The sequence below is a fragment of the Babylonia areolata genome, chromosome 5 (genome assembly GCF_041734735.1).
Source record: "Babylonia areolata isolate BAREFJ2019XMU chromosome 5, ASM4173473v1, whole genome shotgun sequence".
In the NCBI taxonomy this organism is placed as follows: Eukaryota; Metazoa; Mollusca; class Gastropoda; order Neogastropoda; family Buccinidae; genus Babylonia; species Babylonia areolata.
The window spans coordinates 3499360-3514949 of NC_134880.1; the positions used below are offsets into that span (position 1 = coordinate 3499360).

A 15590-nucleotide genomic window follows, 5' to 3' on the forward strand; every position below is an offset into this window, starting at 1 on the left:
AGTAGTAGGAGGAGGAGGAGGAGGAGGAGGAGGAGGAGAGTATTTTGTCATTATTATTGATTAAAGAAAATGATGGGGACATGGATATTGATGACAGAGAGTTTTTTGGGAAATCTGCTTGTAAAGGTGGCAAAGCTCTTGAAGCATTCATTGCCCTATGTTCTGACGACTTCCTGAGTATCAACAATAGAAAAAAAATCAGAGATTACCTAACCCCAGGAGAGAGAGAGAGAGAGAGAGAGAGAGAGAGAGAGAGAGAGAGAGAGAGAGAGTAGCACTGAAGTAACTTGCTAACTTTCCACTGACAAAAAACATCACATGTAGATATGCTGACAAGTCACGTCCATAATTGCTGATGACCTCAATGTCTATCGTAATTTGAAAAAAAAAAATCGCTCAGGATAGTTTATTTCTACAGGATTCTACTTGTGAGATCAAAAGAAAAACCGCTGCATGGGCCGACAGCTGGACTGGCAGGGTTATGTCATGTCAGCGACAAGATCGTATCTTGTGTCAAGAACATCGATAACACTCACCATTCAAACTGAGGATCTTCCTGAAGAAGACCACCACAGCGAAATTTTGAAGGAAAACCACAGAAGTGAATTCTGGGAGTGGACAGTGTGCAGAGTTTTTATTGCGTTTAAAAAAAAGAAAAAAAGATCAAACCCAGGCAGATGTAAAACACACACTGAATACCCCGCCATCCCCCCACACACACCCCCAAAAAAGGAGAAAAAAAGTCAACTGGTTCGAAAAGAGAGACAAGCAATCGTGCACGAATGAGTTGTTTTCTGGGGTTGTTTTTTTCCCTGCATCCCTAACTCTGACCCACCCCTCCTTCCAATTGATAAATGTTATGAAGATATGATATAGATAGATAGACAGATAGATAATGGACATTTATACAGCAGGTTTCTCTAGAAATACTGCTCAAAGCGCTCTACATCCCGTTCCTCTCTTCCCGCGCACTCTCTCAATAACCCGTCGTCGGAAACTCGCAAGCACCGTGCCACCCACACATGACAAACGGTTTCCCCACAATAAAGCTTGCATTTGGAACCAGATCATACCAAGACCAGCACTGGAAAATTACTGTTGTTGGAAAAGATGTGTTTTCATAGCAGGCTTAATTTAAAACATTTCAGCGAGAGAGAATGTCGCAAATTTTCTTGCAGTTTGTTCCACAATGACGGAGCCTGGAAAGAGAAAGATCTCTGACCCTGTTGCTTCTCTTTAACAACAGACAGTTTGAAAAGCCTGGCATCAGAAGCAGAACGAAGCTGACGGGTTGGACTGTGCACTTCATGGTCAGAGTCAGCGAGGTCCAGAGCTTGTGAGGGCAGGAAACGTCAGGGCAGAAAGCTTGTGTTAAATTCTTTTTGAAACTGGTAGCCAGTGAAGCGAGTGGAAGAGAGGAGTAACGTGTTCAAATTTGGAGGATCTGAAAATAAGTCGAGCAGCATTGTTCTGAACTCTTTGGAGTTTATCAAGTGAAGTTTTTTTGTTTTGTTTTTTAATTTTAAAATGCCGACAAGAACACGGAGTTGCAGTAATCAATCTAGGAGAAAAACAAAAGCAAACTAATGTTTTGGTAGACAAATAATGGCGAATAGAACTAATTCGACGCAACTCGGTATAAGCATTTTTGCAAATATTTATATCTATATGAATATAAACATTGCAGCCCTTTTATTCACGAACCTGAAGCCGTACATACATTGTCATAGTAGGCTATAATCAAAATAGGGTGTTTGCTGGGATCGGAATTCTCAGCTCTGATTTTTCAACCCCCTCAGCACCAGCATCCTTTGCACTTGACTGGTTTATTTCATCAACAATGAACGACAAACGAATAAATATCAGTGATTCACAACTCACTGTAACAAGAAGAAGGGGGGTGGGGTGGAGGGGGAAGGTGGCTGTGAGAGAAGAAATAAAAAGATACGGAGAAATGGGGGAGAGGAAAAGGCTGTGAGGACAGGTGACTGGGGTGTCGGGGATTCATTCAGTTCTCTGCCCGCTATAAACTGGTATTGTAGCGAAACAAATCAATAAATGAATAAATAAACAGATGAATGAATAAATAAAAGTTGTAAATGAATAAAATAAAAAAGATAATAAAAAGTGAATGAAAAAAAGGTTTCCGACAGGCTGAGTCAAGCAGCAACAACAGAAAATACAATGTTATTCTTATAACGGTGACGGGTCGATGACTGCGCTCTCATGCTTCCCCCCGACCCCCCACCCCCACCCCTACTTCCTCCCTTCCACCCCCACCCCCCGACATGCCCCCCCTCCTACCCTCCCCCGTCCTCCCCTCAAACACCCCCTCCACCCACACCTTCTCCGGTCCCTTGACGCGAAATTCCCACCCGTCAGCTGAGTCCTTGATTGACGAACTTTAGTCTGTGTCATTCACCGACCTTTCGATCCGTACCAAACGTACATTCCGCTTCGGATCAGGTGTGTGGGAGGATCGTAAGGTCTTCCCGGGGATTAATGAAAGAGCTGATTTGTTGAATGACTTGTTTTGGGGTATTGGGTGGAGGTAGGTAGAGTGGAAAGGGGGTTTGGGTGGAGTTGCGCAGTAGTGGTGTGTGTGTGTGTGTGTGTGTGTGTGTGTGTGTGTGTGTGTGTGTGTGTTTGAAATAGAGAGAGAGAGGGAGAGAAAAATATAAAGTATGATTGTCTCAGCATGTGTATTTGTGAGCTTCAACTTTACTTTTTTTTCCTTTTTCTCTTAAAGTGATATTAGTGTGTGTGTGTGTGCGCTCGTGTGTGTGTGTGCACGTGTGTGTGTGTGTGTAGGTTAGTGAGATTGACAGAAAGACAGATAGAGAAACAGACAAACAGACAGAGACAGACAGACAGACATGAAGAGACAGACAGACAGACAGACACACAGAGAGAGAGAGGCAGGGGGGGAACTTTCCACATTTTACTCTCCTGTCTGTCAAAACAATACTGTAAGGCTACTGCTTCTACAGTTGATGCTGCTGCTGCTGAGTGCTGCTGCAGCCACTACTACTGCTACTGCTGCTGCTGCTGCTACGACTACTACTGCTACGACTATGACTATAGTTTTATTGTGAGGAGCCAGGTCTGTCGCCTTTTTCTCTTCGTGCCGTTTGGTTCATAACTCAGCTTTTCATATTCCACCCTCCTGTACCTCCAGCCCTAGAACACACCCTGCACCACCCTCCTGTACCTCCACCCCTAGAACACACCCTGCACCACCCTCCTGTACCCCCACCCCTAGAACACACACTGCACCACCATCCTGTACCCCCACCCCTAGAACACACCCTGCACCACCCTCCTGTTTCCCACCCCTAGAACACATCCTGCACCACCCTCCTGTACCTCCAGCCCTAGAACACACCCTGCACCACCCTCCTGTACCTCCACCCCTAGAACACACCCTGCACCACTCTCCTGTACCCCCACCCCTAGAACACACCCTGCACCACCCTCCTGTTTCCCACCCCTAGAACACACCCTGCACCACCCTCCTGTACCTCCAGCCCTATAACACACCCTGCACCACCCTCTTGTACCCCCATCCCTAGAACACACCCTGCACCACCCTCCTGTTTCCCACCCCTAGAACACACCCTGCACCACTCTCCTGTACCCCCACCCCTAGAACACACCCTGCACGACCCTCCTGTGCCCCCAACCCTAGAACACACCCTGCACCACCCTCCTGTACCTCCACCCCTAGAACACACCCTGCACCACCCTCCTGTACCTCCACCCCTAGAACACACCCTGCACCACCCTCCTGTACCTCCACCCCTAGAACACACCCTGCACCACCCTCCTGTACCCCCACCCCTAGAACACACCCTGCACCACCCTCCTGTGCCCCCACCCCTAGAACACTCCCTGCACCACCCTCCTGTGCCCCCACCCCTAGAACACACCCTGCACCACTCTCCTGTACCCCCACCCCTAGAACACACCCTGCACCACCCTCCTGTTTCCCACCCCTAGAACACACCCTGCACCACCCTCCTGTTCCCCACCCCTAGAACACACCCTGCACCACCCTCCTGTACCCCACCCCTAGAACACACCCTGCACCACCCTCCTGTACCCCCACCCCTAGAACACACCCTGCACCACCCTCCTGTACCCCCACCCCTAGAACACACCCTGCACCACCCTCCTGTACCCCCACCCCTAGAACACACCCTGCACCACCCTCCTGTACCTCCACCCCTAGAACACACCCTGCACCACCATCCTGTACCCCCACCCCTAGAACACACCCTGCACCACCCTCCTGTACCCCCACCCCTAGAACACACCCTGCACCACCCTCCTGTACCCCCACCCCTAGAACACACCCTGCACCACCCTCCTGTACCTCCACCCCTAGAACACACCCTGCACCACCCTCCTGTGCCCCCACCCCTAGAACACTCCCTGCACCACCCTCCTGTACCCCCACCCCTAGAACACACCCTGCACCACTCTCCTGTACCCCCACCCCTAGAACACACCCTGCACCACCCTCCTGTTTCCCACCCCTAGAACACACCCTGCACCACCCTCCTGTACCCCCACCCCTAGAACACACCCTGCACCACCCTCCTGTTTCCCACCCCTAGAACACACCCTGCACCACCCTCCTGTTCCCCACCCCTAGAACACACCCTGCACCACCCTCCTGTACCCCACCCCTAGAACACACCCTGCACCACCCTCCTGTACCCCACCCCTAGAACACACCCTGCACCACCCTCCTGTTCCCCCATCCCTAGAACACACCCTGCACCACCCTCCTGTTCCCCACCCCTAGAACACACCCTGCACCACCCTCCTGTACCCCCACCCCTAGAACACACCCTGCACCACCCTCCTGTACCCCCACCCCTAGAACACACCCTGCACCACCCTCCTGTACCCCACCCCTAGAACACACCCTGCACCACCCTCCTGTATCAGACCTTGAGGTAAAAATAAATGAATAAGTGAATAAATATACGAATAACTGACTAACTAACTAACTAACAAACTAAACTAACTAAACTACATCCCCAACACACATAACACACACGTACACATACACAAAGGCGCGTGCGCGCGCGCACAGAAACACACACACACACACAGACACACACACACACACACACATTGTTATTTAAGGGTGGGAGTGGGGGGGGGGACAAAAAAACAAAAACAAAAAAAAAACCCGAAACGCTGCAAGTAAAGCAAGTGACGTGCTACCCTGGAGCGCAAACGATTCGCAAATTGAACGAATCGGAAGATCCAATCGGTTTACGTTTCCGGTGGACATGTTTATTGCCCTGCCGTGGTTCAGCTGGAGCAGATAGGAATAGCTGTTTTCTTTCCACACTCTCTTCTGTGTACAGGGGTGTGTGTTGGTTTTGGTCAGTCTGATTGTACACCTGTCTGTTCGGCTTTCAACCGAACAAACACACGTCTTGTTACACTGACCTATAAAAAAAACAACTAAATTTCAAAGTCTGGGACAATCTTGGTGTGGATTTGTCGCCCAGTTAGGAAATGGCTGATAATGAACACGTTACCCCCGAAAGCGGAGTATGGCTGCCTACATGGCGGGGTAAAACGGTCATACACGTAAAAGCCCACTCGCGTATATAGGAGTGAACGTGGGAGTTGCAGCCCACAAATGCAGAAGAAGAAGAAGAAGACATTCAAATGGGGCGTTCTTCCAGCATCCCTTGACCACTGCTCAGAGAGAAGTTTTCATTGGTTCTGACTGGTTAGTGTGGAAAGTTCAGGGTTTCGGGATTGAATCTGTCAGTCAGTCAGTCAGTCTGTCAGTCAGTCTGTCTGTCTGTGTGTATCTTTTGGTCCCCCCCCTCCCCCTCTGTCTGTCTGTCTGTCTGTCTCTGTGTATCTTTTGGTCCCCCCCCCTCCCCCTCTGTCTGTCTGTCTCTGTGTATCTTTTGGTCCCCCCCCCTCCCCCTCTGTCTGTCTGTCTGTCTCTGTGTATCTTTTGGTCCCCCCCCCTCCCCCTCTGTCTGTCTGTCTGTCTGTCTCTGTGTATCTTTTGGTCCCCCCCCCCTCCCCCTCTGTCTGTCTGTCTGTGTGTATCTTTTGGTCCCCCCCCTCCCCCTCTGTCTGTCTGTCTGTGTGTATCTTTTGGTCTCCCCCCCTCCCCCTCTGTCTGCCTGTCTCTGTGTATCTTTTGGTCCCCCCCCCTCCCCCTCTGTCTGTCTGTCTGTCTGTGTGTATCTTTTGGTCCCCCCCCCTCCCCCTCTGTCTGTCTGTCTCTGTGTATCTTTTGGTCCCCCCCTCCCCCTCTGTCTGTCTGTCTGTCTGTCTCTGTGTATCTTTTGGTCCCCCCCCCCTCCCCCTCTGTCTGTCTGTCTGTCTCTGTGTATCTTTTGGTCTCCCCCCTCCCCCTCTGTCTGTCTGTCTGTCTCTGTGTATCTTTTGGTCTCCCCCCTCCCCCTCTGTCTGTCTGTCTGTCTCTGTGTATCTTTTGGTCTCCCCCCTCCCCCTCTGTCTGTCTGTCTGTCTCTGTGTATCTTTTGGTCTCCCCCCTCCCCCTCTGTCTGTCTGTCTGTCTCTGTGTATCTTTTGGTCTCCCCCCCTCCCCCTCTGTCTGTCTGTCTGTCTCTGTGTATCTTTTGGTCCCCCCCCCCCCTCCCCCTCTGTCTGTCTGTCTGTCTCTGTGTATCTTTTGGTCCCCCCCCTCCCCCTCTGTCTGTCTGTCTCTGTGTATCTTTTGGTCCCCCCCCTCCCCCTCTGTCTGTCTGTCTGTCTCTGTGTATCTTTTGGTCCCCCCCCCTCCCCCTCTGTCTGTCTGTCTGTCTCTGTGTATCTTTTGGTCCCCCCCCCCTCCCCCTCTGTCTGTCTGTCTGTCTCTGTGTATCTTTTGGTCCCCCCCCTCCCCCTCTGTCTGTCTGTCTGTCTCTGTGTATCTTTTGGTCTCCCCCCTCCCCCTCTGTCTGTCTGTCTGTCTCTGTGTATCTTTTGGTCCCCCCCTCCCCCTCTGTCTGTCTCTGTGTATCTTTTGGTCTCCCCCCTCCCCCTCTGTCTGTCTGTCTGTCTCAAGGACAGATTGGAAGAATAGGCCATGCTTAAAATCTTAATTCTTGAATAAAAAACGTTTTAAGTTCCGAGTTCTCTCTTCCTCCCTCTCTCCCTCCCTCTCTCCCTCAAACGTAATCTGCTTATGTCTGTTTTCATCAGGGATCTGTTTAAGGAATGCAGAGACATAAGAAATGTTTTCTGTACTTGCTTTGAAGCTCGGTGACTTGTGTCTGTAGCTTCACTTCAAACTCGGCTTCTTCTTCTTCTTCTTCTTCACCGTTCCCAAAACTCAGCCTCTTAATCATCATCGTCATCATCATCATCATCATCTTCTTCTTCTTCTTCTTCTTCTTCTTCTTCTTCTTCTTCTTCTTCTTCTTCTTCTTCTTCTTCTTCTTCTTCTTCGTCTTCGTCTTCTTCAGCGTTCCCAAAACTCGGCCTCATCTTTGCAACCAGGCAGGGCACAGGGCCGATCGATGCAGATCAAAATACGATATACGTCTTATGCAAAACTGGTATTAAAAAATAAAAAAAAAAATCCCAGAAAATTGACGTTATTTTTGCAACCGAACCATGGCTTACAAATGATGTCTCAGAAAATAAAATACTCCCCATAAATAGTATATACAGAAAAGACAATATCACGAGAAGAGTGGAATCATGACAGCCATATGAATGAATACGAACAAGTTTTCAGCACCAGAACTTTCCACCAGGTGGGGCTCTAACTGACAGGTAGGAAAGCCCTCTGCTGTTTTTACCGCCCTGACGTCAGGGATGAGGCCAGATTTTATCAGGATCGGGAAATTCTCCGACCGAGCAGCAAGAAACTCCATTGCTCAGCCTGTTTCCTGGGTTTTAACCGTCTGTCGACTTTCGCATCCAGTTGTTGTTTTCGTAGCTGTGGTCAGTCGCACTGTGAGATGACCTGTTGTTCGAGGCGATATTCAGATTGTCGTTCACAGAGGAGGTAGCCCGCGTGAAAATCATCCTTCATCGGACAGCCTGTCCCATAACGCCTGACTGGCCGCAAGTGAGCTGGAAAGGAAAGTGCTGACCACCAGGTAAGACAGCATCTGGAGCACGAGCCACCGTCCGCCTTGGCGTAAGGTGTGCTCTCTTGGCGTTGACCAGTGCTCTCTTGGCGTAAGGTGTGCTCTCTTGGCGTAAGGTGTGCTCTCTTGCCGTTGACCAGTGCTCTCTTGCCGTTGACCAGTGCTCTCTTGGCGTTGACCAGTACTCTCTTGGCGTTGACCAGTGCTCTCTTGCCGTTAACCAGTACTCTCCTGGCGTTGACCAGTACTCTCCTGACGTTGACCAGTGCTCTCCTGGCGTTGACCAGTACTCTCTTGCTCTCTTGGCGTTGACCAGTACTGTCTTGCTCTCTTGGCGTTGACCAGTGCTCTCTTGGCGTTGAGCAGTGCTCTCTTGCCGTTGACCAGTGCTCTCTTGCCGTTGACCAGTGCTCTCTTGCTCTCTTGGCGTTGACCAGTACTCTCCTGGCGTTGACCAGTACTCTCTTGCTCTCCTGGCGTTGACCAGCACTCTCTTGCTCTCTTGGCGTTGACCAGTACTCTCCTGGCGTTGACCAGTACTCTCTTGCTCTCCTGGCGTTGACCAGTACTCTCTTGCTCTCTTCGCGTTGACCAGTACTCTCCTGGCGTTGACCAGTACTCTCTTGCCGTTGACCAGTGCTCTCTTGGCGTTGACCACTACTCTCTTGCTCTCTTGGCTTTGACCAGTACTCTCTTGGCGTTGACCAGTACGCCAACTTGGCGTTGACCAGTACTCTCTTGGCGTTGACCAGTGCTCTCTTGGCGTTGACCAGTACTCTCTTGCTCTCTTGGCGTTGGCCAGTACTCTCTTGGCGTTGACCAGTACTCTCTTGCTCTCCTGGCGTTGACCAGTACTCTCTTGGCGTTGACCAGTACTCTCTTGCTCTCTTGGCGTTGACCAGTACTCTCTTGGCGTTGACCAGTACTCTCTTGCTCTCCTGGCGTTGACCAGTACTCTCTTGGCGTTGACCAGTACTCTCTTGGCGTTGACCAGTACTCTCCTGGCGTTGACCAGTACTCTCCTTGCGTTGACCAGTACGCCAACTTGGCGTTGACCAGTACTCTCTTGGCGTTGACCAGTGCTCTCTTGGCGTTGACCAGTACTCTCTTGCTCTCTTGGCGTTGACCAGTACTCTCTTGGCGTTGACCAGTACTCTCTTGCTCTCTTGGCGTTGACCAGTACTCTCTTGCTCTCCTGGCGTTGACCAGTACTCTCTTGGCGTTGACCAGTACTCTCTTGGCGTTGACCAGTGCTCTCTTGGCGTTGACCAGTACTCTCTTGCTCTCTTGGCGTTGACCAGTACTCTCTTGCTCTCCTGGCGTTGACCAGTACTCTCTTGGCGTTGACCAGTACTCTCCTGGCGTTGACCAGTACTCTCTTGGCGTTGACCAGTACTCTCTTGGCGTTGACCAGTACTCTCCTGGCGTTGACCAGTACTCTCTTGGCGTTGACCAGTACTCTCCTGGCGTTGACCAGTACTCTCTTGGCGTTGACCAGTACTCTCCTGGCGTTGACCAGTACTCTCTTGGCGTTGACCAGTACTCTCTTGCTCTCCTGGCGTTGACCAGTACTCTCTTGGCGTTGACCAGTACTCTCCTGGCGTTGACTGGTCTACAGGAGATGTCCGACCCCGAGCCGTCCATTCCCAGCACAGTGTGCAGCCGGTGACAAGGCGAGAAGTGCAGGCCGCAGACACTGGTGACGGAGGAAAACAATGGGCGCTGCCCGCGGACTGTCCGTCAGTTATTAACCCCTTGACTGCTGAATGTTGGTGAAATGAGATCATGAGTGAGACCTGAGTTTGGAGTGGACCTGTGTTTTGTGACTTTGCTGAACATGAGTAAATCTATCCCAAGAAAATGAAGTGGCGACTGACATTCTGATCTGTAAGGTCCGTCTTTTTCACAGTGAGGTGGCACTGTGCCCTTCACTGACCAGCATTCTCGCCAGCAACAACAGTCAAGGGGTTCAGCTGTGTTCGGAAGCCACGGGGAGAAGGTGCTGGCGACCTTGGAAATCCTGTCCATGGGCCAGCCCCCAACCAAGCGTATCAGGTGTCCTCTGGGCGACCCGCTCCCCGAGACGTTGTCCCTCAGCCCAGTTAGGGGATCTGCTGCTGTTCATCCCCAGGAGGAGGAGGAGGAGGAGGACTAACTGCCCAAGAAGATCCAGGAAAATAACGTAGAAGCACGCGAATAAAACCAGTGTCAATCATGATCGTATGTGTAGCTTTCATGGAAAACAGCCTTCATCACCCTTTGGACATATAACCTTCTGTGCATCATGGGACGGGGGTGGGGGGGGGGGGGGGGGGGGGGGGAGGGTAAAGAATGTGGAGAGACAGAGACAGAGACAGAGACAGACAGACAGAGAACTGAACTGAACTGGACTGAACTGAATATATTTTATTTTCTGAGGGCAAGACAATGTAAGCAAGACAATGTTTTTATTCGTCCAGCCCTCGACGGGGAAACAGTAACATAAGACAAAGTGGGGAATCATCGTATCAGTACAGCATGCACATTATAATCATGGATACATGAATGGTAATTTGGCATTCACTACACAACATAGTTAGTGGAGAATTAGAGGAGACATATGTAATGGGACAGACAGCGAGACAGATAGACAGAGACAGAGAGACAGAGAGTACATGAAAATTAAGACATGTCAGGATGATGATCATGCAATAAAGTTTTGAACTAAAATAAGCATGCACATGTTACAAAAACGTAACAGAAATAACGCCGTTTAAAAAGTTGTAGGAACAATAAAGAGTTTGAGGGAGAGTGACAGAGACATAGAGAGAGACAGAGAGACAAAGACAGATGACGTTATATGAGATTTATAATACCAGTTAATATTAATGATTATTAATAATCAATGATATATTACATTACAAAAAAAATGTGTATGCACACATACGTGAAAGCAAAAGGCAATCCATATAAGATTATCATCATCAGAAGAATAAAAGAGAGGGAGGAGGGAAGAGGGGTGTGTGTGTGTGTGTGTGTGTGTGTGTGTGTGTGTGTGTGGAGAGAGAGAGAGAGAGAGAGAGAGATGCATGTCCTCTCTGTGAGGTACCCTAAGGACTGTTGAGTTTTGGTGGTGATTTTTTCTTTTCTTTTCTCCTCCTGCTTCCCCCCCACCCCCACCCTTTACCCCCACCCCCACTTTCTTTTTCCGCCCACAGATACCACACACACAACCAGCGCGTGCGAGCCGCGCGCATTGCCGTCACCACGCGCCGCCTCGCTTCCGTTCACAGCTCATTTGCATGATTCAACAGAGCGGGAGTAGGACCAGCAGACGACAGATACTGTACCTAACAAATCGACTCGAGTCGAACCGCTCGTTCACTTCTTCGCTCCGTTTGCTATCAGTGAGAAAAAAAGATTGTTCCCCAGTGATCTACGGTAAGGCGGCGAAAACCCTACTTAAAAATCTTCTGAATGATCTTGCGTCAAGCAGCTACCAAACAGCGAGACACTCTCCTCTTAGAAAAAGACGAAAGTGATTTTTTTTCTCTCATCAAATCTGTTTGCTTTTTTTTTCCTTAACTGAGAACAAGTCACTGAGATACTTGGATTTGATTTTCAGTTTTCAGTTTTCGCGACACAGGTGACCAAGACGTCCATAACGTGTCTGTGAGATCAAAAGTTCGTTTCACGTGCCACTGAGCAGTTGGTTTAGAAAACTCGTCAGAGGAAGTCGCTAATTCCATGCTGTTCTAAAAGTTTTAATTAATGTTGTTGTTTTGTTGTCGTCGTTGTTATTCTTTTCATTTTAAAACTTCCGAAAAAAACAAAAACAAAAAACAACCAAACCGTTGTTTTCATGCATAAAAGTATGAGACCTTGTGAACAACTGTATGTAGTTCTCAACCAAAATTCTTCTCAGTATTTGCAGAATTCTTTTTGATGTGTTCTGCCGTTTTGACTGGAAGTAGGTTTTACAGTTGAATCGTGGTTTTAAAACAACGCGAACCGACTTGGATTAAAAAAGAAAATGTAAAATCAAAAACCATAAATGTTCGCAGCAGATAAAAAACAAAAAGCAAAAAAAACAACAACAGGTGTTAACAAACAAAGCAAAACACTGTGACAAAAATCTTACCTTTTGACAGTCTGAGGTGTAAGACTGCGGTGAGCAGTACAACTCGAACGCAGCAGACGATTTACTTCAAAGCCGTAACAATGTGACGTGCAGTGGTTGCAAACGCAAACTCCAATCAGCTTAACACCAGGGAACAAAGTGCTGATGCCAAATTGCACGGAATCTGTGAAACCTGGCGCTGGGCTGTTCCGCCCATCTTCACGTGCTATCGTGTGTGATGCAAAAGCTTTATAATTGGAATAATGACGCTTCCACGTAAATCCTACCGTGTTCCAAACTGGATAACTGGCGTCACAAACTAGCTTTGTCAGCTTTAACGAGAGAAACCAGAACTCGCGCTTCTAGAATTTTTAGTTATTTTAGTAAGGAAATGGTGAAATACCGACCGGAGTTTTAATCATCTCGTTAAAACTTCTGCAAATTCACATGAATTTCGGCCTGACACGGGGAGATAATCACCGTGAAATGCAGACGCTACAAGTTGGGGTTATTTTTGTACTGACAAAGAAATCAAGTTTGCCATTAAAGATTTTTCTTCTTCTAAAGATTGTCGACATTATGAGGTGTTGACAATGGTGCCAGATTTACAAATATTGCAGTCAATATACACATCAGTCATAGGGGGAAATTGTCGTTCATCTGGCACTAAAAATAAATAAGTGAACATCATTGTTGTCCAGTGGAGATAAAAACAGTATCCTCTTTTGAAAGATGTTTTGCAGGTGATGATCAAGTCTATAAATCTCTTTAAAAAAAAATTTTAAAACAAAAAACGTTTTGAGGCTTTCGCTTTTTTAATCACAAAAGAACGCTGTTGTGTATGTTGGCCTAAGGTGTTCATCACAAGATCTTCATTTCTTTGTCACGTTTAGGATTTTTCACGCGCCATCGATTATTTTTGCCATGGCAGTTTAAGCAGCAAAGCGTGCATGATAGTCTGCACGAGCAGTGCACCTCCTCAGTATAGTCTGCACGAGCAGTGCACCTCCTCAGCATAGTCAGTGCACCTCCTCAGTATAGTTAGTGCACCTCCTCTGTATAGTTAGTGCACCTCCTCTGTATAGTTCAGTAACTACATCGAGGAGCCCAAGCCGCCGGAAGGATGCCGAAACCCGCAGTAATAGATCTGGCAGCGACCCTTAACCCATCGCACACATTCTGCAGTTCCCGAGAAGACGCCCGGCATTGCACAGCCACTGAACATAAGACAAGACAATGGCATCGCCACCATCACTATCATCATCATCACCACCACCACCACCACCACTACACCGCCACCCTCCTCCCTCAGCGAACGCTTATCGTGTCGGAGGACTGGAACCAACTGCCATGGACGTGGATCAAGACCTGCTACTTACGCTTCCTGTTTCTGGCGCTTACCGCGGACACGTACCCTCGTCATCATAGTCGGAACGGAAGTCGCGATATCCCATACGCGCGCCGAGGCGGCATCCCACTCCTGCGAGGCATGCGACGGCTCAGGTGGTTCCAATCCCGGACGACGACCCGATCGCTGGCAGCGGAGAGACACCGGCGGAGGAGAACCCCCTCTCCCCTCCTCCCTCCTCCGCCTCCCCCTTTCGCCGTCCTCGTGCTTGTGCTCACCCTGCTCGGCACGAGTCACAGCACGCTAGCCGCACGTGCGAATCGTGGTGGTGGTGGTGGAGGAGGAGGGGGAGGCGGTGGCCGAGGTGGTGGTGGTGGTGGTGGTGGGGGCAGCGAGGGAGGAGGAGGGAGGTCGAGAGAGGCGATGACTATGCTGCAGCTGCGTTGTCCGCCGTGCCGGCAGATCCACTGCGCCATCCAGGACCCCAGGCAGCTGGACTGCAAGGGCGGGGTGACCACGGGGGTGTGCGGCTGCTGCCCGGCCTGCGCCCGCCTCCAGGGGCAGAGCTGCGGCGGGGACTTGGCCTACCTGGGCAAGTGCGACAGGGGCCTCACCTGCCTGGCCCCCCCTCCTCCTCCTCCCCACCGCCCCTCCTCCTCCTCCCCCCGGTCCCCCAAGCTGCCCCGGCCCTTGCTGCCCGCCTACCCCACACAGCGTCAGCCGGCCGGTGTCTGTGAGAAAAAAGGTGAGAGCGACCTGAAAGAGGGAGAGGGGTGAGGAACGGTTTCGGTGGTGGGGTGGGGTAGGGGTGGGGGTTTAAAGTGGGGATGGAAGGGGTTGAGAGGCGGTTGTTTAGGAAAGGTATGCACGTACGCGAACACGCTAGACAGACGCAGGCACACTCAACAAAAGTGATGCCCGGGAGTGAATGCGCGCGCGCGCACACACATACACACGCACGCACGCACACACACACACACACACTCTCTCTCTCTCTCTCTAAAATACAACATTATTTGAAAAGACGTTAACGGAAAGTTCTATTACTATACATTGGTTTGTACGGAGGTGGTAGGGGCTAGGGGAAGGGCAGGTGTATGTCTAAACGTTAGGCGGTCCATCAATGTATCTGTCTATCTGTGGGTCTGTTTGTCTGTCTGTGTCTTCCAATCTGTCGTTCTGTCTGTCTCTGACTTACTTTGAAAATCGATTTTTGATGGTCAGTGAATTGATTTCGATAGAGTTCTCAGTGTGTCGTGTACTCTCTCTCTCTCTCTCCCCACACACACATAGAGTACACACACACACACACACATATACACACACACACACACACACACACACACACACATATATATATATATATATATACATATATACATATACATACATATAATTTTTTTATGTGTGTGTGTGTGTGTGTGATTATTTTGGTTATGACATGTTACCAGTCTTCCCAGCGCGTTGTGCTATTAGCAACTTGGACTGATTTGTAGTGATCAATCCATTTATGGTTTTGTTGTTTTTTTTTTTTTAATGTGTATCTGTATATCTACACGCCCATCCGCGCGTCTGTCTATCTGCGTCTGTTTGTCCGCCTGTCTGTGTGTCTGTCTACGTTTGTGTGTCCACATTTTAAGTTATATCGATGGCTACCTTGTATAGGTGTATAATTCACGGTGGCTTCGATTTTTCCAGCATGCTTATTTAAGCAACGATCACTTAAATGACGTGACAAAAAAAAGAAAAGAAAAAAGGAATCGCTAGCAGGTCGAAAGATGACATTTGTCTGTTGTAAAGACAGAAGAGAAAGCCAGACAGAACGAACGAACGAACGAACGAGAGAGAGTCTGCCTGCCTGCCTGCCTGTCTGTCTGTCGGTTTGTCTACCTGCATGTCTATCCCCCTTCTCCCTCCTTCCCCCCCCCCCCCACACACACCCCATCGTTTACACCTCCCTTCCCTCACCTCACCTCATCTCCCCTCCCCTCACCCACCCCGTTCCCCTTCTCCCTCTCCCATCAGTCTGGCACTGACGAGGTCCCCCCCC

General features: G+C 49.6%; 2 protein-coding genes across 4 annotated transcripts in view; one reads left to right on the plus strand and one right to left on the minus strand.

Moving 5' to 3' along the window:
- The window catches only part of LOC143281871 (uncharacterized), a 31377-nt gene extending 17636 nt beyond the window's left edge, over positions 1-13741 (minus strand). Inside the window, exon 1 of one of the 2 annotated variants that reach the window (XM_076587132.1) lies at positions 13607-13741. The gene's annotated coding sequence lies outside the window, so the exon portion shown is untranslated. Of the gene's footprint in view, positions 1-12213; positions 12325-13606 lie in introns of those variants that run through there. The other variant, XM_076587131.1, reaches the window with a different exon arrangement.
- The window catches only part of LOC143281870 (uncharacterized), a 65087-nt gene continuing 62802 nt past the window's right edge, over positions 13306-15590 (plus strand). For both annotated transcript variants that reach the window (XM_076587130.1, XM_076587129.1), the window contains exon 1: positions 13306-14285. In XM_076587130.1, the coding sequence (XP_076443245.1) occupies positions 13316-14285 (970 nt within the window). In that variant the 5' untranslated portion in view covers positions 13306-13315. The remainder of the gene's footprint in view (positions 14286-15590) is intronic.